This window comes from Oryzias melastigma, linkage group LG20 (genome assembly GCF_002922805.2).
Source record: "Oryzias melastigma strain HK-1 linkage group LG20, ASM292280v2, whole genome shotgun sequence".
Classification (NCBI taxonomy): Eukaryota; Metazoa; Chordata; class Actinopteri; order Beloniformes; family Adrianichthyidae; genus Oryzias; species Oryzias melastigma.
The window spans coordinates 25,660,384-25,685,051 of record NC_050531.1 but is presented as its reverse complement, the minus strand read 5'-3'; the positions used below and the strand labels follow the sequence as shown (position 1 = coordinate 25,685,051).

At 40.0% G+C, this 24,668-nt stretch overlaps 2 protein-coding genes across 2 annotated transcripts in view; one reads left to right on the top strand and one right to left on the bottom strand.

The window, feature by feature from the left end:
- Positions 1-9,823: 9,823 nt before the first annotated feature.
- On the top strand, positions 9,824-11,413 carry LOC112139056 (putative protein TPRXL). Its single transcript, XM_024261756.2, has 4 exons — positions 9,824-9,978; positions 10,053-10,161; positions 10,431-10,502; positions 10,591-11,413. The coding sequence occupies exons 1-4, from the start codon at positions 9,903-9,905 to the stop codon at positions 11,111-11,113; spliced, it is 780 nt and encodes a 259-aa protein (XP_024117524.1). The 5' UTR covers positions 9,824-9,902; the 3' UTR covers positions 11,114-11,413.
- Positions 11,414-19,896: 8,483 nt separating this feature from the next.
- Positions 19,897-24,668, bottom strand: part of LOC112139030 (vasoactive intestinal polypeptide receptor 2) — a 39,204-nt gene continuing 34,432 nt past the window's right edge. Inside the window, exons 7-13 of the mRNA XM_024261722.2 lie at positions 23,911-24,061; positions 23,509-23,569; positions 22,674-22,743; positions 22,189-22,280; positions 21,931-22,069; positions 20,523-20,564; positions 19,897-20,443 (exon numbers count right to left, since the gene is read on the bottom strand). Of these exons, the coding sequence (XP_024117490.1) occupies positions 20,279-20,443; positions 20,523-20,564; positions 21,931-22,069; positions 22,189-22,280; positions 22,674-22,743; positions 23,509-23,569; positions 23,911-24,061 (720 nt within the window). The 3' untranslated portion in view covers positions 19,897-20,278. The remainder of the gene's footprint in view (positions 20,444-20,522; positions 20,565-21,930; positions 22,070-22,188; positions 22,281-22,673; positions 22,744-23,508; positions 23,570-23,910; positions 24,062-24,668) is intronic.

Here is a 24,668-nt window from a genome sequence, read left to right as displayed (position 1 = left end):
GTTTCCTGGTTTTGATCTCTGCCTGTCTCCTCGGTTTCCTGCCTGCCTTGACCCACGCCTTGACTCTGACCACGCTTATGTCTTGCCCTTGTCATTAAACCATTTGCTTATAGATTCAAACGTCTCAGCCTCTTCGTCCCACCTACAAAGCAAACTTTGAAGGTAACTTGCTAATGCTAATGTTTTTAGCGCATGTTTACGTGCGACCAGCTCTAAAACTAATGGACATTCATGTTGGCGACACGTTATAGGTGCAGTCAAGATGCAGATCGCTGCATTGTTTCATGTATTTTATGTGAATCTGAAGCTAAACGTTGCATTATTTAATGAAGTCCTGTTAGCAACTAGAGCGCGGAGCACTGCTGCAGCTGCGGCCGTGATCAGGAACCATTTTGAGCATAAACACGAACCAGAACCAGAACCATAATCCTAACCTTAACCTTTCCTCCGGGTCCGTGCAACCAAGAAAAAAACTTCAGAACTGACTGCAGTATTTAGAAAATTACTTGTGAATACTGTTGTCACTTTTCATTTAGGCTAATGCTAGCTAGCATGAAAGACACGTCTGATTATCGCAGTCTGACTATCGCTGTCTTTATCTTTATGACCCGTTGGTTGTGTTTCAGTTACTCCACAGCCACGTGTTTCTAAATCTGTGTAAATGTAATTTTCATTGTCAGGTAGAATCATTCTGAGACATGATTACTCTCCTACATCTCAACAGAGGCGAGGTTACCGTTAGCGCACGCAGCTATTGCTCCATGAAGAAGGCAGAAGCTCCTCATCATCAGCTGAGAGTACGATCAGTAATCCCAAAGTCACTTTAAGGTTTGTTTACACATAAAAGGTTATGTTGAACAGGTTTTAAATGTTCTAACAGAGCTACGTTTTATTCCCAGAAGTCACATGATCATACAGTACATGATAGCGTTTTGTGAGCATGGGGTTTTTGGTGTTTCAGGAAGGCAAACTTTGCCTTTTTGGATGTCATTGTGTTTACACATAATCATAAACTATCACACAATGTAAGAAAAAACATCAATAAACCAATACCAGGGAAAGTACACAGATTTACCAAGTCAACACATATAGTTAGCTACAGCCGGAAGAGAGTAAGCGGTCTTATTTGAAAACGGAAATACGTCACACAGCTTCGTGCATAGAGTCCATTGGTGGTCAAATAGAAAGTGTTATTGTCCTCCGGAGTGCCTCAGGGTTTGATTCTCAGACCTCCTCTGTTCAGCCTGTACATGCTCATTTAGGTCAGATCATGCATACTAATAATGTTTTGCACCACACATATGTAGATGACACTCAGGTTTATGCCTATTAGACTCTGCTGCTGCTCATAGCACCTAAACATCTGGATGCTTCTCTCAATTTAACCACAAGATAGCAGTCTTTGCTTTGGGAAACAAGACAAGCAATTATGGAAAGAGATGTATACATGGACTTAGTTTTTGAAGTTGAAGACTTGAGGTTTTTATGGAAAGAATTGGTTTCTCTGGTTTGCTTTGACCTTCATCTTCACATCATGTCCGCCAATCAACTTTCTGGGTCTCAGCCAGAGCACTGGCTGTTTGTTGGCATGGTCACTCACCCTGATGGTTGTGTCAGGCTCACCAGTAAACCTTGGAGTCAGAAGAGCCAGCAGTGGTACAACTAAAAATGTTGATGACTATGAGAGATGATGATTATTGATGACATCATCAAGCGGTAGTAAAATCCAAATTTGAAGACATTTTTTCTTCCATATCTCTCTGCTTGGGGGAATAACTGTGGGGACCCAGCCAGCAAGACCAAATGGCCCCATATGTTTTAAAAGCTGGGACAGAGTGGCGACCTGTCCAGGGTGAACCCCGCCTTCGCCCATCAGCAGCCGCGATAGGCTCCGGCAACCCGCGACCCCGAAAGGGACGAAGCGGTTAGGAAAATGGATGGATAGGAAATGGATGTTTTAAAAGTGGGCCCAAATGGGTTTGTCCACATTGACTTAAGTGGGGACTCAGTGGGTTAGCTCGCTACGCTAGCCAGGTCCACTGTGAAGCCTTGAAGAATCAGAGAAAATATCCCTTACAGTAAGCATGATAGACGGACGGACGGAGTGAGTACTTTATTTATCCCGAAAGGAAATTACAAAAATTCATCCATCGCTCCAAACACACACACAAGCAGGTTCAAAGTAATTAAAGCAAGAACAGCTATAAACAGGTTAGATTAAAAGCATTACAATTTATGGAGCTGTTAGAAGCAATTCAAAGAAATTAAATTAAAAGAGGGACAGCAGCTTCAAGAAAAGGTTCGACAGATTCCACTGTCGTCAACAAGAACCGAGCTGCTTTCCAGAGATGTGCAGGGCTTTGGACACTGATGTGATGGATATTATATGAAACCCAGCGCTTTAAGTGGGCCGGTGCGCTCCGGTGCTGAGCACCGGGACTTCTCTCAAACACACGTTAGAGCACCGCCTCTTCTCGTCGAATTGGGACCGTCCGGTGTTCTCTTTGGACTTCCATGGGCAAATGAGTCCTGAAGCACTTTCAAGAAATCCCCCTTATGAAATCTAGTAGAGTGTCAGAATGTGATGAACATCAGGTCTGAAGAGGTTAAACAGACTGATGCTGCCTCCTCTTCTGCTGACAATCAAACTAAATACTGTCATGTTCTTTCAAAGATAAACTCATTTTCTTAAAAGATTTGATTTAAAGATATTCACATGTATTTTGAGCATAAACAAGATCAAATATTTTATTTTGTGTGTTTAGCTCATCTACAGAAGCAGCACATGTACAAATATTTTTTAGTAAAATCTATTTTCTTTTCCTTACAATTACAGTTTGGATTAATGGTGACATCATTTCCATTTGGCACCAGAAGGACAGTTCAACAAAACCACCACAGCGACATGAGCTCGGCGTGGACCCACATCACCTGGTTCAGCTGAGGCGGACGATGGTGATGGACATCTTTTATTTTTAATTCTACAAGGAAGAGCAGCTCCTGGTTCTCTCATCACTGTGGAGGACCTGAACGGGCGACGTCTGGAGTCTGGAGCTGTCATGGGGATCGGAGAGAACGTCCAGCAGCTGCACACTCTTCAACCCAGCACTAAACTTTTATTCTCTTTCATTTCTTACTGAATGTTATTTCAGTAGATAAAAATGTACTCTTTAGGATCATTTATCAGGTTCTTTAAATATAAAAACAGACCGTATTATCATAGATGATGCTTTCTAACCATGACATGTTTAAAGAGGTCCCTACTTTGAATAAAGGAAAACTAATTCTGAATGTTCAATGATGAATGTTTGTAATGTTTTGAATCATTTCATCTGCTTCAAAAATACATTTTGTACAATCTGACTTTGACCCACATTTCCTTTTGTCTTACCTATATGCTAAACAGTGAATAAACAGAAGAGACTGGTCACTCAAATATGTTAAACATGATTTTTATTGAATCACATCAGCAGGAGTCATCTTCATATGTTAAAATTAGAATTTTACTGCCTTTAAATGTGAATGCTGGATTATTTTGGATTATAAATCTGCTCACCACCAGAAGCAGACCTGAAGGGGAACATAGAAGACAAACATTAGATACAATTAAAAAAAACATTTAATATACATTAAAATCACAAGACAGAGCTAAATATAACACGTACACATTTATTAAAAATTAAATATTTAAACTACATGTTCTTATTAACTGAAAGTTTCTGTGTCTTCACATTTGAACTTCACATGAAGAGATTCTGCTGTTACTGTAGCAGATCTGAATCATGTCCTTATATGTTATAACTTTGTGATTAAAGAAAAGAACTATCAATAAAAAATACTGAGAAAACGTCATTTTTTAAACTTTAAACATGATAGATATTAATGTTGCTGAGAATTTTAAAAAATCGAATTACTGGAACTAAAATAAATAATCATAATTTACATTAATGATTTATTTCCGGCAAATATAAAGTTATTCTTTTAGTTCTTACCAGAGAAAAGACACCAGATGACTCCCAGAGCGTATTAGAACAGTTTACATCATGGCAGCAGGACAAAAACCGAAATATAGCGATCATGCTAACGCTAAATCTGTAGCAGACCAGCTAAACACCGGAGCACAGCTCCCAGAATCCACCGCGATCGTCACCTGCCAATCAAAGGCCGCGCCCCCTCATTAAGCGAAAATAAATGCTGTTTTAAAAAAAATTACAAACTTAGAAAAAAATTCACTCCCCTCAGAGTTGTCATGGATCAAATATGCAGCCATTGATGAAATAAAAACTTTAAGCACCAGGCATTAAAGGGGTTTATTGGAGGGCTGAAAATGAGGATTTTAACATGGGAGTCTATGGGAATTTGCTCACTCTAAGCACCAGCCTCTCTGGTCAGTGCCGGTACTGCAACATTTTGTTACTTCCGGGTTGGCTTCACGTTCCACCTGCCAGTGTTGGGGGTTGGTTTCAGCACTTCCCCAGGTGAACTATTTGGTTAAACAGAACAGAAAATAAGTAAACAATCAACACAAACTTAAAGTTACCATGGTTTTAAACANCCCAGTGTGGACTGATGTGTTTTTTTTTTATCCCCAAAAATTCAATTAAGGTAAATTAAACATTTTTTATAATAAACAGGGGAAATAAATGACAAAATAGCAATATGGGGGGCTGTTTGTTTTGATTTTACTACTTTTAAAGAGTAATCAAATAGTCCAGTGGGAGGATTATTCCATTCTCAGCCCATATTTGAAAAATGCCAAAAAGGGGGCGGGGCTTGTGGAGCCAGACTGAGTGGCAGAGGTGTGGCTTACATCTATGATTGACTGTTGGGCTATGTATCATATACTGGGTGTTCAATATGTAGAGTGGGTTGTCTTTGTTATGTTACATTTAAAATCAACCCCCCCAAAAATATGGAGGGCTATGGAGCTAGCCCAATTTTTGTGGTTGATTTCTGCATGTCTCACTTCCATCAGAAAATTCAACTGATTTAGCTTGTTTGAACTTGTAGATGGCAGCACACATGGGGTTTTAGACTATATTTTCATGAATTAAGCGCCCATGTAAACCTATGGCAAACCTAGATGCATTCCAAATGTTTTAGCTAAGTTAAATAAAGGCTTGATAAAAGGCTAATTTCTCACTTCCGGGTTGTGACACAAAACGGTAATTAATACCTGCAAATCTCAGCCTCTTCTCACATGAAGGTTCCCTTTATGAACACGGATCAGTGACTTGAGCACAAACTTAGAGCCACTATATACACTTTGAGTCAAATGTCTAAAATGCATTTTACTAAAGGGTACATTTTACTGCTGTCATTAAAGTTGGTAAGGCTTTGGAACTGTAAATTCAGGCAGTTCTACAAAACGACAAATGCCCTTTATAGTGCACTTAGAAGTGAGTTGTGCAACACCCTAAGACCTCACCTGCTGATATCAGGACTTCCTTTGTTTACCATTTTAAACATTAAGTATCTACCTTCACAATCAATAGCATGGCCTTCACCTGCTACTAAAACAGCCCTGCATTAAAGGGGCCATACCATGAACCTGACCTGTCTGCTGGATTCTCTATCTGCTCACTACTAACTCCAAAACTACCCTACATGATCTCTGGATTTGGACTCAGCTTGGACCACTAAGAAAGATCCTTGGACCTGATTCTTCTTCTCCTGGGTCTTCACTGGACACTCCTCGATACATAATCCCCAGCTTCCACCAGATAATTCTACAGCTTTTGTCCTCCGTTCTCCACGATAACCTCCAGAGTGTGCACCCACACACATCCCTGAAGCTGTCTGCTACTGCCTGCTTCCCATGTCTGCCCTGAGCACTCCGTTGGGCATTTCAGGTCACCTGAAGCCCATTCAGATTTCAAGTGTTTAAATCAATCTTTAAATAACTTTTAATCTTTAAATAACGTTTTTGTTTTTACTAGCGTCCCACTACTTATTCAGTAATTTTACATATACAATATGCAGCTTTGAGCTTTAAGAGAAAAGAAAGTAGCTTGTTCCTTCAAATGAGATTTTTTTTTTATTCACAGAAACCCCTTTTAATGAAGCTATTCTATTTTAAAGCTGACACAGCAGCAGCAGCATGGTGGGAAGATCCATGTCTGTTTTAGAATATACTGTTTCCTGTCGTGGTAGCTGCACTTTGCTGACTGGCATTTCTTTGATGCACCTGATTTCTGAGTCACAGCTGTGGCTGCTCTCCCGTTTTTAGGTTAAACAGACTGTTTCTATCCAGACTGAAACAGCCCTCATTTGCTGCGATCAAATGAACACAGAACAAAGCTGGAACTTGTCTCTCTCTCATGTCGCTTGTGCAATTCTTGCAGATCAAAACAAAGTGCAGCGGTAAGTTTCGACAGAAACAGGAACTGAGGAGAAGTGTCCTAAGTGTCTGTGGTGGGCTGAGTGAGTGTCCAAACAACCCAGACTAAACTAAGTAAAACCTTCTCTCCCAGCAGATAACAGTGGATTTTAGCAGCTCAAAGGATGGACTAGTGTCAGATGTAACACTTCCCTCGTGAGGCTTGTGTGCCTCAGCAGTTTTAGGACTAAAATGAGTTCATTTTTTAATATTTTTGTGTAGTTTTTACTAAAACTCTAACACAAAACATTGCACAACTATAGATAGAGTGCAGAGCAGCTCCTGCTTAGGTGTGATGAAGTGTGCAGGAAATAAGATCATTATGGAAAGTTTGCAAAAGCGGAAATGTGAACTATTTCATGAAGATTAATCATAGATTTTGTGAGTGATTTTAGACCTATATTTAACAGATAATGCATGCATGACAAAATTGGTTCAACTGATTACTTACAATGAGTATATTTCCCCTGAAGAGGAAGTTTCAAAGAAAGGATGTGGAAATGACCTCGTGCGTTTCCAACAGAGGAAACCACCAAGTTTTGGTTTATTTTTACAGGTTTTACTTTCAACATTTGTAAGTAAATGTTCAACCACAAAGCAGCTGCAAAGACTACAATTCAAAAGCCGTTTCCCTCAAAAAAACTAAATCGATTATATATATGTATACCTCAAATATCTGTTTATTTTTCTCAAACACAGATTTTATTAGCAACAGTAGATCAACAGTAGCAGTAGCTGCTGGTTTGTATTAGAGATGAAGCAAACTTTCAGTTTGGACGCTGTGTCTTTAGTGATTAATTGTAAACCAAATGTTTACATTTAGGAAAGTTTACTGAGAGGATTTGACTGTTATTGGCAATTAAAATACTTTAAGTTTTTTAGGGTTTTAGTGTCATTACTGTAACGTCAGGTTGAAGCTATAAATCGTTATTTCGATTTTTGTCAATTTTCAACCCAGAAACTCAAACTTTACTCAAACCTGAAATATAAATATAAACACAACGTAGAAAGCACAAAACAAATAGTGATGAACTGTCTGCATGGGAAACAGTCTGACTAAGTAGTATCACTTTAAAGTGAATATTCTAACCAGAGTATGTTCTGGTTCAGAGAAACTGCTCACTTTTTCTTCAAATCCAAACCCATTGTTTTTGTTACAATTTCAGAGCATAACAATACCGAGTGTAAAACTGAGAAAATCCAGTAGTGTGGAAGCTGGAAATCAGGCGGGTACGTGTTAGGGACCGGGGCTGGGTAGTTCTAATCTGCATGAACTATTCCTGCACTGAATAGTTGATGCATCATAACGATGAATGGACACATGAGAGTCTGCTCTGTCCTCCTTAACCCTTTAACACCTGACATGCTGGAACTTTTCAACCCTTAACACGATCAATGTCATTCCAGTAGATTTGTTAACTTTTCTCCTTCAGAATCTATTCTGGAATGACATTGATCATGATAACAGTTAAAAAGTTACAGTAAATCAAAGTAAAATAAAAAAAACTTTATAGAAACACAGTTGGAACAAAATAAAAATGGAGGCTCTTTTGGGTCAACTCACCGGCTATTAAAACTAAATAAAAAACCCAAAACGTTCTACTTAACAGAACCAAAGAAACACTGTTGACATTTCAAAACATCTTGAGCTCCATTGCTGTCATTCTGCTTTAATATGTGGTCCATTTTCTGGGATGCAATCCGGTCAGGGTGTTACGTAACAGACCTCAGTGTTTCACAGAAGTTCGTTTCAGTCGTTGCAAAGTGTAGCATGGATCAATGTTCACTCTGGTCTACCTCTGAAAACGGAGCTCAGCTCACAGTCACTAAAGGACCACACTTCCTTTGGGAACATGTTTGGGTTTTGTACAAACAGCAAACATTCACACTTGAAGACGTCTTACATCAGATATGAGTCACTTAAGAATCAGCTTCCCTGAGTCTTAGTTTGAGATGGTCTGATTCTACTGGGACCTTGATATGAACTCGGGTCTGAGTCTATGATGATATCAAGATGTCTGACACGTTTTGGTCTCATGCTGTTAGAGCTGAGCTCCTCAGTACTGTTGATCCTTGAAATTCTTCTTCTGGAATTTAAATGTACTGTTTCAAGTCTAGTTTGAGAGGCCTCTAAAAAGGTTGGTGGTGTGGTGAGATCAGCGGAAAGCTGAGTGTCTGTCTGCCATCAACTGTCCGGAGGTGGCAGGAGACTGAGCAGCTGTGCTGGGGTGAAATATCGATATTGATCTCGAGTTGGTATCGGATCGATACTAATCCGTAGATATTGATATTATGCCCTTGCTGGAAACTTTTCAGTTTGTCCAAAAAGAACCCAGCAGAGTCGCTGCCTTTGGCTTGGCTTATTGGTTTGTTGAGTGTTTTTCATCAATTTTATTTAATTTCAAGAATTAATTACATTAAATTGTTTATCTTAATAAACTGTTTTCCATTTAATTGAAAATGTTATCCTAATTCTGTTTTTATGTTTATCAAGTAATTAAAAAAAATAAAATTAGAAAAAAAACATTCACAATGTTTAAAAAAAATTGAAATTTTGAGGTTTATGTCACATGCACCACATTTATGAAAAATAGCGATATTGGTATCTGCAGTATTGACCGGTATCGGATCGATACACAAATGCTTGGTATGAACAGCACAGTCTAACAAACAAACTCTGGTGAACTCATCTATCTGATATCTATCAGTTTACCAAATCTAGACACCAAAAATAGACAGTTCATAAAATTCACATCATTTACGGTTTCAGTAACCCCCGGACCTGCTTCTGGAAACCAGGTTTGTAGATGACTCAGAAATCTGATTATAGAAACTCATGCAAGCTCGTCCAGTTTGAGTGCATGAGGAGATGAGTGTCATGTGAGCGGAAACCCAGAAGTAAAGACTGCAAACCATGATGGATTGATGACTGTGTGATGAATGCGTGCTTAGTACTCGTGACCCAACCCACTTCCCAAAGATTTCTTTACATGAAAGTGACCTCAACCAAATGGCAGCGGGTCAGCATGAATAAATGATATAACACTTTACTACTTTCTTAGAAGGCCCAAGGCGCTTCACAGACTGAACACTCTTGAACACTGGCGTTGACCTACAACCACCAGGAAAAAAATTTATTATCAACCATTTTTTTAAGAAGAACACAGTGATTACATCGTAGAGCCTCTTTGTAAGCTTGACTTTTGGTTTCTGAGGGATTTCCTGACACCCACACAGTCAGAAGGGCCGGAAATGAAATCTCCCAAAAGGAAAGGAAAAAGTGATGAAAGCATGTTAAATTCTTGGAATTCACCTCAAGTCAGCATCAAATTCATTCTTATGCTGAACCAGTCGGGAAACACAGAAAGAGGAAGATGACAAAGCACAGATCCACTTCTGCATTTTTGGCTTTATAAGCCTGCAGACGTCTGACACTTAACCAGACCCTGAGGGCAAAGAAGTGCAGCGCCAAGCCAACACAAACCAGCCGTTTTTCCTCTGAAGCACCAGAAAAGAACAGAAGATGAACTGTGAGACTGTGCTGAAGAGCGCACCGATCGCTCTCTTCCTGATGGCTCTGGTCTCATCTGGACAAGGAGGTGAGCGGAGCTCCTATTCTAAACTCTGATGTGGTGCAGATTGATTTTAATCCCGATCGTGTTTCTGCTTCCAGTGGAGAGGCTGGCTTCCTGCTGCACATCAGTCAGCAACGAGGAAATCACCGAACCAATTCTGGGATACATGATCCAGGAGAGAAACCTTCCATGTGTCAACGCTGTCATGTAAGAGCTACTGGAAAAAACATTCAGTGTCGGTGACACTTCAACACAAAACCTTTAACATACCGTAATTTTTTATAACCGTTAACACGATCATCGAGCCGCTTTTCTCCTTCAGAATCTACTGGAATGATCGTGTTCACAATTTAAAAGTTACAGTAAATCAAACAACATAAACATTGGAGAAATCAATGATTTCTTAGTTTTAAATGTTCTGGAAGTCTGTGCTTAAAAGTGTTAGCATTGTGTTGAAGCTGTTTGTGTTCCTGCAGCTTTCAGACAAACTCCGGCCTTTACTGCAGCAGACTCAGAGCTCCGTGGGTTTTCCCAAAGATTAAAGAACTGTAAGTCTCACATCGAAATCAAAAGATTTTTTTTCTTTTGATTTTCAAACACTTTTCTAAATCTCGCGTTTTTCTTTTGATTGAACAGGAGAGCCAAAGCTCGTTCGACGATTTCATCATCTTCAGCCTCCCTCCTCTCCATCATGACTTCCACTGCTTCCTCTTCGTTCACCCGTCTTTCCTCCTCCTCCTCTTCTGAATCAGTGACTCCATCTTTACCCTCGCTCCTCTCCATCCTGACCTCCACTGCCTCCCCGCCCTCTTCATCCACCCGTCTTTCCTCCTCCTCCTCTTCTGAATCAGTGACTCCATCTTTACCCTCGCTCCTCTCCATCATGACCTCCACTGCCTCCCCGCCCTCTTCATCCACCCTTCTTTCCTCCTCCTCTTCTTCTTCTCCTGAATCCGTGACTCCATCTGAGGTGTCATCTTCTTTACCCTCGCTCCTCTCCATCCTTCCTTCCACTTCTTCCTCTTCCATTTACCCAGACTCCGCCCCCACAGAGCAAGTCGACGAATCGCTTTGGGACGTCCTGAGTTCTTCTGCATCCGCTTCAACTCTAGCTGATGAAGACATTCCACAAACCTCGTCAGATGAAACCATTTCCTAATGCTGCTGAACTGTTAGAGCCCCACCCATATGTTAACTTTGACTTTAGTTTCTTTGAATTTATTTATTTCAACTTTTGGCTAAAAGAAAACAAAATAAAAATGTGGGATTTTATTTATTAGCTGGTATATTTAAAAGTGTTTAAATATATATTAATTATATGTGAGCATGTCAAGCTAACTAAATATACTTATTTATTTCCATGAAGGTGTTTGACTTGTTATTTCATCTGGAAATAATCATAAGTTATGTGAATCAAAGCTCCTATTAAAATGGATAAAAACAAAGACTTTCTTTTGAAGTGTTGTCTGGTATGTTTATGCAAATGAGCAAGATCTGGACAAAATAGAATTATCATTATCTTTGTTTGTAATCCAGCTAAATTTTTGAAATTTAGCTGTAAGTAATTTAGGTGATGAATATAAGAACATCTCAGCCAGGGATCACAGGACCTCTGCTGAACCCAAATGTACCGGTCCTTTAAAACCTGAGATACTCAACAAGCTTTTTTCACTCCTCTCTGTAAATCTAAACTGAATGAAAATCTCAATATCACAGTCATCTTCAGAACTGTTGAACTTGAGTTATTCTGGATAAATGCAGAGTCATAGTTAGAATGATTTCTGTGACTCTATAAATCTGGTGACTCATGAGTTTCTCAGAGAACAGAGGGTCAAGCTGCTGACTCCTGACTATGAAAGGTTTTTTCCATTAAAAAGAAAAAAAAAATGCTTGATGTAATGTAACATTTATGGAAGCGTTTGTTTCCATCAGGCACACGTTGATTTTTATTTTTAATACATGTGGTTCCACTATTATTTCTATTATCCTAAATAGGGCTGCCACAAACGATTATTTCAATAGTCGACTAATCTCCGACTATTTTTTTCGATTAGTCGACTAATCGGTTCGTGCGGCGAGTGGATGTAAAACATTCATCTTAACCATTATTATCCTTAAACTTGAGGTCTGTAAGCTACATTCTATCTAAAATAAAGACGATAGTTTATTAATCTTTTAATGAATCATGCAGGTTTTGTCCTTCATTTGTTTCTGGCATTAAAACAAGACTTAAATCAAATGAGGTAATCTGAATCAACAACAGAAAACTCTTTAAAACCCTGCAATTCTTTTTTAAAGCTTTAAAACATATATTTAATAAAACATTTATAAAATATTTCAAAAGCTATTTGCAGATATAAACACACTCAAAATATTTGCTGACTGAGGCCCATTTATTAAAGCAAAACAGTAACAACATCTTTGAACTGAAGATATTCCTATATAAAACCTGAGGATGCCCATAGAAACAAAGAAAATAAATAAAAAGGGGGAAATTTATATTTTTTAAAAAGGGAGAATAGCAGGGGATGTTAGAATGTACATCAGTACTTTCATTCTTTCATTACATCCACTGCACATGCGCAGACCGATACTTCATATTGTTCAGTTTGGGGGAGAACCCATAAATCTGTGTTACTTCTTTAATGTTGTGGTTGTTTTGCTGTTTGTTGTCGTTTTGTGACTTTAAGTTACATTTAATTGTAGTTTAATCCAGATAATGTAATGCTACACTTATAAACTTAGCTCTGGACTTTTAGGTGAGCTCCTTCCCTTCTGGGACTCGTAGTTTTAAATCATTCCATAACTCTGCAGCAGATCCATACCGACACACAGCCTCTCTGTCTGCGGGGTGAACGTTTCATAATCTGCTCTTCGAACTTAACGACGTGATCCCGGCGCGGAATATGAATGAAGCCTTGGACGAGCGGTTCATTTCCAGTGTAAACTCGTTATACGTGCCGCCCTCGCGGCGTTTGGTTAGAAGAGCGCAGGTTCATATGCAGACAGAAGCGCCGTAGACACGGATCTGCTGCAGATCTTCTGGTTCATCTCCAAACAGCGCAGTAATGACAGCCGCGGCAGAGCTAGCTGTTACAGTTAGCGCCGATGTTAGCTTAGCTAGATGAAGCTCTCTGTTCAGCGTGATCAAACTCAGTCTCAACATGCTTCATCTTCAGGTGATCATTTATCGCCATCATGCTCTCATGGAACACAAGTTCTGTCGTGCAGAAATTACATTTGACACTTTTTCCACTTTTATTTTGCTTTTGCTTCCCACATTTTCGAGCTAGCGTGTTGTTATGAGCCTACCGAGAACTTCCTGTGACGTCAATACTGACCGGATTGGCACCACTGCGCATGTGTGTCAAAGAGAATGGAAGACCCCCGCAATAGAAGGCGCGAACCATAGTTTTAAGATCAAAACAAGGAAAAAAACAAACAAAAAAACGACGCTTCGACGACCAAAATAGTTGTCGACTATTTTAATAGTCGATTAGTCGTCAATTAGTCGAATAATCGTGGCAGCCCTAATCCTAAAAGATAAAAAGTATGCTTTAAGAATGCATTTTAACAGGCTTCATCATTATAACTTTGTAAAGGCTGCATCAGTTGATGCCCCCCCCAGCCCCAGACCGGTCTGAACTCGCTGCAACTCCACTATGAAACCACAGAGCTCACGGACTAAAGACTCATTTAAGCAGCTTTAAAAATATCTTTAAAATTTCCTGTTTTTTTAGCAGTTTTATTTGTGATGTAGACATGCTCGTAAGATCAACCAGTAAATCGAGAGCTTTGCTTTCTGATTCAGCTCCCTCTTTACCACAACGGACCGGTACAGCGACCGCAAAATGGCGGACGCCGCTCCGATCCGCCTGTCGATCTCACGCTCCGATCTTCCCTCAGTCGTGAACAAGACCCCAAGATATTTAAACTCCTCCACCTGAGGCAGGAGCACTCCACCCACCCAGAGAGAACAAATACCTTTCTCCGGTCCAGAACCATGGCCTCAGACTTAGTGGTGCTGACCCTCATCCCAGCCGCTTCACACTCGGCTGCAAACCGCTCCAATGCATGCTGGAGGTCCTGGCTCCATGAAGCCAACAGAACAACATCATCTGCAAAGAGCAGAGATGAAATCCTGTGGTCTCCAAACCTGTTCCCCTCTGGAACCTGGCTGCTTCTAGAAATTCTGTCCATGAAGACTATGAACAGAACTGGTGATAAAGGGCAGCCCTGCCGGAGTCCAACATGCACCGGAAACAGATCTGACTTACTGCCAGCTATGTGGACCAAGCACCTGCTCCGGTCGTACTCCCATACTCCCATACCCATACTCCCATACTCCCATACTCCCAGAGCCCCCTCCCCAGGACACCACCGATCGTTGTGCCTTCATTCCAAACCAATGGTTGCATTGCCCACCGTTTTTTCATCCAATGACAATCATAGTTTTCCTTTAAATTCATGAATGTCTATCCCTTCACATTGCTTCAAAGATCCTCTTTCACTGGGAAATGTACTTTGCATGGTCCAGCCCTTAACCACCACCAGGGTCCACTATTATTTTGCCATGGGGCCAAATGAGAACCAGAAATTAATGTTGAGGGCCAGGATGAAAGACTCTTTCAAATTTTTGGTATATGAATAGTATTTCTTAAATATAAGGTACTCTTGTTTTTGTCTCTTGGTATGTTCATTTATCTCACACAATCTAGATGTCATTGCCCTCAGAGTCTGTTCCTGCCAAAGACCATGAACTTTTCTGTTTCTGCACATCTTTCTGTATCACATATACATCAGTACTAGCATTCCAAAGATCGCTCTTTACTGAATGAGAGTCCGTGGGATTTCTCTGAGCTGCTCTAGATTAAAACAGAGATTGATGTGAAGATCCAGAAGATCTCCTTTGGTTGAGTCAGACTGGATTCTAGTATTTGTTGTTCCAATGCAGAGGTCTGCAACCTTCAACTCTGAAGGAGACATTCAGGTGGATTTCTCACTGACCCAGTAGAAGCCACAAAGTCTTCCTTCACCCTTCACCCAATAAGAGACGAATTGTATTTATGTTACTGTTACTACATGACAATCATACATGAACTGTTTTTGCATGAATAAAACTCAGATATTAAAATAAATTAAACTTCTGTGCTTCAGAGAACACCCACATGAAGGAAAGCGCTTCTCAGCATGACGCAGTTTACCCTGGCGATGGAGGACTTAGAACCCCTCCGTTTGAAGGGTGAAATTTAAAAAATAATAATCCCGGACACGAGAAGGGAGGAATTCTGATTGGGCCTTATACTCAGATGTAACGCCCTCTAGTGGTTGTTAGAGGAAACAACTGCTAAAGGACAACCAATGTTTAATGGAAAAATAACAAATATATAACCCTTTTGATGCCTAACAAAAAAAGCACACAAATAAGTCACAACCCTAGCTAAACCATGAAAAAAAACTTCAACTTATACTCCGGAAAATACAGTAGAAAACAGTTAATTTCACTGTTGTTGGTGCATCTCTGCCAGAAATGTAAATCTAACAAATCAAAATTAATCTGAGCTAGTTAAGTGACCTCTGCCATATTTTTCAAACACACTTAAAATTCAATAATTTTGTCAAAAATAGAAAATTCCCTAATAATCTGGTCCGCCTTAATACTGCTTTTGCTTATTGATGTCCTTTGATTTTTGTCGTACAGGACAGGACGCACAAAAATGTGTCAAAATGTTGCAGTTCGACTTCTGATACACACTGTCCTTCAACTGTTTGTAGATGAGTGGAAGTTTTACAACTTTGTCACTTCTTACTTTACAATGGTGACTATAGATCCTCTGGTATTTTTTAAAAATGAATATGCAGTGTGCTGTGGGGATGCATGCATGTGTCACTCAGTCTCAGAATTGTGAGGACTTGTTTTATGCAGCTGGAGTGGGTGGAGGTGTTATCTGGTCAGACGTGCTTTCGTCATCTGAGTCGCAGCCATAAAGAAGCTGTGAGGGTCCGCTGATGCCAGACCTCTGAAGCAGCTCAGGATGACCCTGGTGACCCTGTCCATCCTGCTCCTCGTGCTCTCAGTGTGTCCGAGCATCCAGCAGCATCCAGGTGACTGTTCTGTCATGCTTTTCTTTGCCTCCAGTAAGGACCATGTCAGAAGTGGTTTAGATCGTTTAACCCTTTAACACCGGAGCTCCAGTGTTTATGTTCTTTGATTTACCGTAATTGCTTTATTGTTAACACAATAATTCCAGTAGATTCTGAAGAAGAAAAGCAGCTTGAGCATGTAACTTTTTCATTTTTTCCTCAAATGCAAATATTGTCTTAAGCTAAAATAATGAACAGTCTTTTGTTTTTCACATGTGAAATCTTTTCTGGTGACGACCCAGGAAACATACCGCGATGCTGCTACAGACTGACCTCAACAGACATGTCCGAAAGAGTCATTAGCAACACATATCAGGAGCTGCCAGCCAGGAAACATGTTTGTCCGAAGGCCATCAAGTGAGTTTACTCGTAGTACCTGGAGGGTTTAAAGCGCTGCTCTTTTAAAGTCTGATTTCTGATGTTTTAGATTCAAGACAACGACAGGAGAGATTTACGCCAGTCCAGGTCTAACATGGGTCCAAACATGTATGTTTCACCGACACAGCATCACATGCTCAATCCACTAGTATGTTGAAGTTTTGACACCTTCTGACTCCTCTACTCTCTTCTTTTTGCAGTGATCAAACGCATGACAAAGATAAAGGGAGATTTGCTTCCTGTTACTCAAAAAAACTGCTTTACTTGGTCATCACGCGTCAGGAAACACCACCTGTAAAGTTCTTCCATGTTTTGGTTTCAAGCTTTCTTCTGTTAGTTTTCCTGTGCTTGTAATGTCTTTATGTGGTTGTACCACTTTGACTGCTTAACGCAATAAAACTGCATCATTTGAGATTTAACTGATTTTTTCTCTGCACACATTTTGTGTGTCTGAGACAACAGAGTTCTGCAGCTGAGCATATGTGTGCATTTGATTTAGAAAAGTGTGTCACCAAGAAATATTCTGCACATCTGAGATACTAAGCTTCTTAAAGCTGAAGCCTTTCTATTCAAACTGTGAGTGGGAATTATCCAAAAAAAAAAAAAAAAAAAAAACATCCACTGGATGCATTTAATTTATTTTTCTTTTTGTTGATTTTGTTTTGATTTTATTGGTCAGCTTAGGCTACTTTTACCAACCCTTGGATATATTAATTTTGTATTACAAAGAGAAATAGGTTATTTGGTTAAAATAGTTTGATTGGTTTTGTTAAATGGGGTAGAAATAATAAGTTTTCTTCTTTCTGTCCCCTTTCATTTTCACCAAAGTAATTAAGTAATTTATTGTTGTTTGCTGTGAAAAACAAATAAATACATAAATAAATAGAAAGAAAAAGACAATTTTAAATAGGAACCAGAATAAAAGCTTTATTTCCATCGTGTTTCTAAACCACCTGGAAGTGTTTTGACATAAATTAGAAATAAACCTAAACTTTCAAATCTATTAAAAGACTTTCTTGTGGATATAAACGGTATGACAGGGTTGAGATAGAAAGTGGAATTACTTTTAAATTCAAAATGAATCTGTCAAAGGTGTGGGAAGAAATGAGGATGCATACGTTGAACTTGACGTGGTTTTATTCAGCAGTGAACGTGCGCTTTACATCATGGCAGAAGGAAAAGTAAAGGAGAGTCAAAACACTGTCGATCACAACATAGAGCATCTGGTGTCTAACACTGCCACCTAGTGGACGTTCTCGGAAGTGAGTTAACTTAAACATGCAAATGACTCATTTACAATCTAATGTATTTAACTTATCAATACTATGAAGAATCTATTTTACATCTATAAATAAAAGAATAATAAAGAACATTTAATGAAGGTTAAGTCACTCACCATGACGGTGCAGCGGTAGGGCGGTCGACTCCTGATCGGAAGGTTGCAGGTTTAGTTCCCGCTTTGCCCGCCCACGTGTCGAGGTGTCTTTGGGCAAGACACTGAACCACACTGCCTCTGGTGGAAGGTTGACGCCAGTGTTCAGCAGTGTGTGAACGTGTGAGTGACTGTAGAGCGCTTGGGGTCTTCAAGGAAGGTCGAAAAGTGCTATACAAGTATATTCTATTTACCGTCGATATCTATCCGTTTGAAAGCTGTGTGCAGGTAAAAATCAGCAGCATTGATGACACTTCTCAGCTGCGATGAGCAGCAGACTTTGATGCTGTCTCTTTCTGTCTTCTGTTGTCTATTTAGCCAAAAGTCGTTTATGATGACAGAGAAAAAGGTCGATTACTGCCTTCAGGGAAGGTGTGGTGACATTGTAGGTTCCCCCTGCCAGAATGTGTATCCCCGGTCTCAGGCATCCTTGATTTGTTTCATAACACTCATATTTGTGTAAAAAGATGGATGATCACGATATACTTTATTATGTGGTTTTTAGAGGTGTATTTACGTAATTTCATCCCCTACAAATTCTATGTAAAAAAAAACAGCTTCTCATGTCAAAAAGGACAAAAAAATGACCTTTGTTTGACTAATTTAGGATAAAAATGTATGAAAGTGACTTTGTTATGGAAGCATTTATTAATGGACAATTATTAAATGTTGTTCTTACTACAAATGAATGGGGGTGGTGGACACATTTTATTATGCTAAAAAAGATTTAATGAATATTCTTTAATTCTTGAGAATTAAAGTTAAATATATACTTATTTTAACATATTCCGGGCAGCTACAGTGTTTCTTTTTTGCATGCAGTGATATTCGTGTGTTTGTGGGTGAACGCTCATTCACGCGATTACGGAGATTAATGGATAAATTATTGACAGATCAAAACCATTCCTTACTTAAGAAGTGACAGAATGACCTTCCTGACAATATTTAGTCCTTCTCCTGAATTAAATGATTCAAATGCAGACGTACACATGAACTCTGCAGATATTTTCTCTCTGTTTTACCGCTGCAGCTGTGTTGATCTTTTAGTGGAAAAAGTGCTCGTAGTCGCAAATGATTGTAACATATCAATTTCTGTTGCCTGAAGTGTGAAACTCTAAAGGCGTTTGCTCCTGTTGCCATGGTGAATTGTGATGACTCTGCTCCATTGATCAGGGCTTTTTATGGTCGCGACGCTCACACCTGATTCTGGTTCCAACAACTCAGAGTTCATTGAATCAACTCTTCTGAAAACCAAGAGAAAACCAGACACTTAAATAGACTGAGTGTAATTAACAGAAATGAAGACAGCTGTGGATCATGATAAACCTGGAACTGATGTGATTGAGGGACAATTCAAAACAGAACATGACCAAAACCAAAACAGAACTGACAAAAAACAAACCAAAGTGCACGATCCTCACAGCATTTGCATATTTGTTTGAAAATTGGGCAACTTAAACAAAATAGGTATATTTTTCTAAATAAATAAAATAATATTTAGCCTACTTTAACATATCACTATGAAGATATTGTGGCAGCAATAATAAAGTCAGGCACTCCTTTTTCTTTGTATCATACTTTGATATTTCCAAACCAGTTTTTGAATATGTTTTTATATGGTGTTTGTATGCATACTATACATAGAAAGAAAAAAAGTTGCTGTATAAATTGATGATAGTTTAAAGTTTGTTCATTTTTGTTAAAGCAAATCTAAGGTTTTGGATACAACAGTAAAAGTGCAATTCTTCAAATTATGCTTTTATTGTGAAAGACCTAAAGGCCAATATGTGGCAGTTCTCACACTTCCTCATCCTTTTGCAGTGACCTGAGTTTACAGTTCTTCAGTCCGTCTCTTCGCCACAGCTGCTTCCTGTGTGCATCACCAACATGTCTTCACACCTTTGCTGGTCCTCACCTGTCTGCTGTCAGTGGAACATTGTAAAACACGCCTCATTTCTGGGTGATCCTTAAAAAACGGTAGCTTTTGGTTTTCAAACCGATTTTATTATTATTTACAAAAATAAAGAAAAATCAAAGAGATAGACTTTTTTAATACAGACTTGATGAACTAAGAAGAACAGGTTAAAATCTAATAAAGGTGTAATGTACAAGAATGTCTTTCTAAAGGTCATTTCAGAAACAGCTTCTGCTCTGTTTCAAAGAGAGATGATGGAAGGGCGGTCCTGTCCACGCCACGCAACCTCCACCAAACCACGAGAAGACTGGAACACAGCTCTGCTATTCATGTCCCGTCTCTGTTTCTAAACACATTTAAGAGTGTACTCAGATCAGTCAGGAACAGCAGGTTTTAGAACGTGTTTTCAATGGAAGAGTCAGTAGAAGTCCTGCGGGGTTTCTTTTCCCTCCTCCTCAGAGCACGCTGGTCTCCGTCTGCAGGATGGACTGAGCTCGGGCGTTCCTGGGAAACTTTGGGGATCTCTGGCTGCCGTTCCGGTTCAGGGCCACGGCCTGCAGCTTCTCCTCACCCCCCACACATCGCTTCAGAGACAGACTCCTCCTCAGCTCGCCCTGGACCTGTTTGTTCACGGGGGAGAGTCCAGCCATGAGAAGACAGCCAATGATCCAGATCCTGCTGGGGATCGCAGCTGCTCACCTCGCTGTTCAGGAAGCAGTAGAGGACGGCGACGATCAGACCCTGCAGCCAAAAACACAGGAAAACTGACGCCACGTCGTTATATTGTGGCATTTATCATCTTCATTATTCAAACTCTTTAGAACATTTAACGATAGACTCTAAGTGTAAAATACTTAGTTCTTCCTAATCTATCATCTTCTTTCCCCAAAAATCAAGTTTTTCTCGCTCATCGATTCTCTTTTTTGCAGCGATCAAACACATGAGAAACATGTGAAGTCAGTCGGCTCCTCGAGAACCGTCCTGCATGACTCGGTCATCCCGCCTCAGGAAGCAACACCTTTAAAGTTCTTCCATATTTTGGTTTCACAAGCTTTCTTCTTGTATGTTTTCCTGGGCTTGTAATGTGTTCATGTGCTTTCTCCACTCTCTGCTGAATGCAAAAAAACGGCATCATTTGAGATTTGACCGATTTGTCAATTGTAAACATAACAACTTATAATTGAATATAAAAGTGTCTCATTAATCAATACTTGTGAACATCAACACAATTTAGTTCCCCTAAGTTTTGACAGCTGGATGTCATTCACAATCTAACTGAACTCATTGAAATATTTAAGACGGACTTACTCGTCCAATTAAACAACAGCAAGTAAAGTGTAGTATTCCGCAGCTGTCAGTCATTTATTCATGTACCTTCAGATTGTTTTGCAAAGAGAAAAGCCTCAGTTGTTTTAAGCATTTAGTTAAAACTTTAATTTTCCCGGGCAGCAGTTTTCTGCAGCAGAGGGTTTCAGCCATGAAGACATGAATATGCAGACACGCGTAGGACACCTCACAGTGGTACTGAATACATAACATGGGGATTGTTAAAAATGACGCATTAAATGGTTTGGTTTTATACTGAATATTGTTGCATCCCTTATAAGTATTAAATAATATATATACAAATGTTTGACATCTATAAATGAATAAAATGTTAAAATGGTAGTTTAACTTCCTAATAAAAATGTTGAACATTTAGATGCTTTTTCACCCCTAATTTCACTTCTTTGTTTATTTACTTCTTTTCTTCAAATTTGGAAAAAGCAGAGGATTGTTTTTTCTTTCTTTATCTCAAAGGAAGTTTCCAGAGGAGTAATGAGTGTTGGAGACGAACTCCAGCTTTCGTGAGGCGTTCACTGTCCTCCGGATGACGACATATTTCTGTAATCAGCATAAAAACGACTAGTTTAACCCTTTAACACCGGAGCTCCAGTGTGTATGTTCTTTGATTTACTGTAATTTTTCTAATTGTTAAAGACATCTCTTTTAATGTGAACCTTGATGAGACTTCCACCTTTTATTTTAAGACGTCTTGTGCAGCTCTGTTTTTCTGAGGCTTTGCATCAGCTGGTTCTGCTCAGAACTCAGAGATACTGACTCGTACCTGAAACGATCCAAGGCCAAGGTCAAAGAAAATCTTGATCTGCTTCAAGACTTGATCATCTGGCTCCATCAGATAGAAAAACACCACGTAGTTGACTCCGAACAGCGGGATGAGCAGCAGCGTGGACTTGGCCAGCCGTCTGGAATCCAAACATCTGACTTTAGAAAAGCGCGTTTCTTTGGCGCACATCCTGTGTCTGTGGACGCCGGTCGGCTGTGAGCGCAGCGCTGGGATCTCTGAATCAAAGCAGCTCCGCACCTGTACTGAGACTGATCGTTGCCTCCAACCTCAGAGCAGCGCAGCTTCTGCACCAGGACGCGAATGATGCTGATGAACAGAATGAAATTGATCTTGTAGAGAAACACAGGCTGGCATTAATGACACAGGAAGATGCAAGAGCTCTGCAAACGTCTGCAGGGAAACGAGCAGCAAACGGACAGTTATCGTTTGGGAGTTTTCTCTGGACTTTAACAGGTGAAAGTACAAAACAGGGAATTTTTCAGTTTGAAATGTAAATCCTAATGTTCAAACACTGAATAATTTCAAAACACAATGTGCTGGTTTTTAAAGCTCATGTATTGGTGTGATTAGTGTGCAGAAACAATAGCAACAACTGAGAACTTCAGTGAAATCACATACAAACTTCTTCTTTTCTTTCAGCTTCCATTAAAACCAGTGACTTTAATGATGCATATTTAACTAAATGAATCAAATCTTTATTTAAAAATAGGAAGAAAACTCACAATCACAGATGCCATGATGGGCCAGTTGATGAGTCTGTCAGGAACAGGATTGTCATTGATCTCCCAGCAGCTAAAGAGGACAGTCAGAAACAACACGGTTAGATACAGACCTGTTCTGAATGCAAAGGTTTGCACTTTTTTACAATAGGGATCTCTGCAAATGTGAAAACAGAAGCAGAAAATGACAGAAGAGAAAGTTTCAGGGGTTTCGTTTCTGCTTGACTCGGACTATTAACTCTGGTTGTTGCTAAAAAGTGTCCATCTCTGGACGAGGTCCAGCCGTTCTGTTTAATCAGCTCCTCTCACGCCCTCGCCGCTGTAAACACTCTTCTCCACGTCTTTGTGTGCAGGAGGCTGCACTGCATGAGGAACTACATCCATCTGAACCTGTTTGTGTCCTTCATGCTGCGCGCCGTCGCCGTGCTGGCCAAAGACACGCTGCTCTTCTGCAGGAGCAACGCAGGACTGAAGCTTTTCAGAAGAACAATGTTCCTGTATGTCACTTTATTTGCAACAATAAGAACTTATGTGTGTTTCCTCGAGGCCTCAGTGCAGTGAGTTCACAGTCCATTCCACAGAAGAACATGCAGATGTCCATGTATTTACACAGACAGACTGTTGTGTGTTAGTTTGATTATTTCTTTGTCTTTATTCCAACAGAAATGACTCAAATCTTTGAGGATATTCAGTAAGTGAAACTTTTTAGCTTTCTGTAGCTTCTCCAGTCTTCTCCTTTGACACATTTATCACCATAAGTCACAAACATGAAGGGAGCAACTCTTTGTTACTAAAAGTGCCGGCCTCGGTGCATCTGTGCACGTGTCTGAACGCTTACCTGGTGTCCTCCAGGTTCACCCGACTTATGATCCACGCCACCATGAAGACAAAGGGGATTCCTGTGGGTCAGAGGCAAAGCGCTGTTTAAAGATGCAGAACATCATCATCTGTTCCCACACAGGAAGTCTCACATCCACCCATAAATACATCCAAGATCTGTGGTGATTCACTGTGTGTTGGTAAAAGGGTCATGGTGTCACATGACAGCTGCTGGCTGAACATTTGGAGCCCTTCACTTTATCCAAATACAGATCAGTCGGTTTATTCAACTGCAGGGAAAATCTGATCCATTTTCTTAACCTTAGCATCTCCACATGTATTTGTTATTGATGACTGTATACCGTACTTCAGTATCTGAATGATGCCTCAGTAGTAATACGCAACAGTGACGTCAGCTTACCCCAGCCGATGAACATGTAGATGGAGAGGCGGGCGGCGTGGGTGTGGACGACCAGCAGCAGCGTGTGCAGGTAGAGTCCCTCCACCAGCAGCCAGAAGAAGTTGGCCATCACAAAGTAGTTAAAGAAAACCAGAGTGGCCTTACAGCCCACCTGCAACCACAGCAGTCTTCACTTTCCACTGACAGTCACTAACCCTGATGCCCACCCCTGGGCAAACCGGGGGCCATATGCGCCCCGTTAAACTTTTTAATCTGGTCAGCCACACTGGAATAAATCATTTTGATTATTCGTTATAATGTTTTATTTTCCCTGTAGTTCAGGTGTCTCCCCACAAATTCTCCTTGGTTCAGGCACAGAAAGTTATTCAGCATTCAAGTAGATTAGCTGTTTTTACAATATTTATGTCTGATTTCCATGTCAGACAGTTATTTTTCTGATTATCTAACACCACATGAAGGCAGCATTTCCCTGAGTTTGACTTCTTCCCTGAGGGACATCAACTCATCGGTGAGAATGGAACTAAGACAAGAACAAAACGACCACTTTGAAATAAAGCAGGGGTCTCCAAACTACGGCCCGTGGGCCGGATCAGGCCCGCCTCCACGCTTGAAACACCGATCGAGACCACATAGAACGGGACTTTTTATTTCACCCTTTTGCAGTCTGAACTAAGATGGAGAGGAGAGAATATTTATCGGTTTAATAGTCTGAATACTGCAAAGTGTTCAGACTACAGTCATTCACTTTTTCTTTAGAA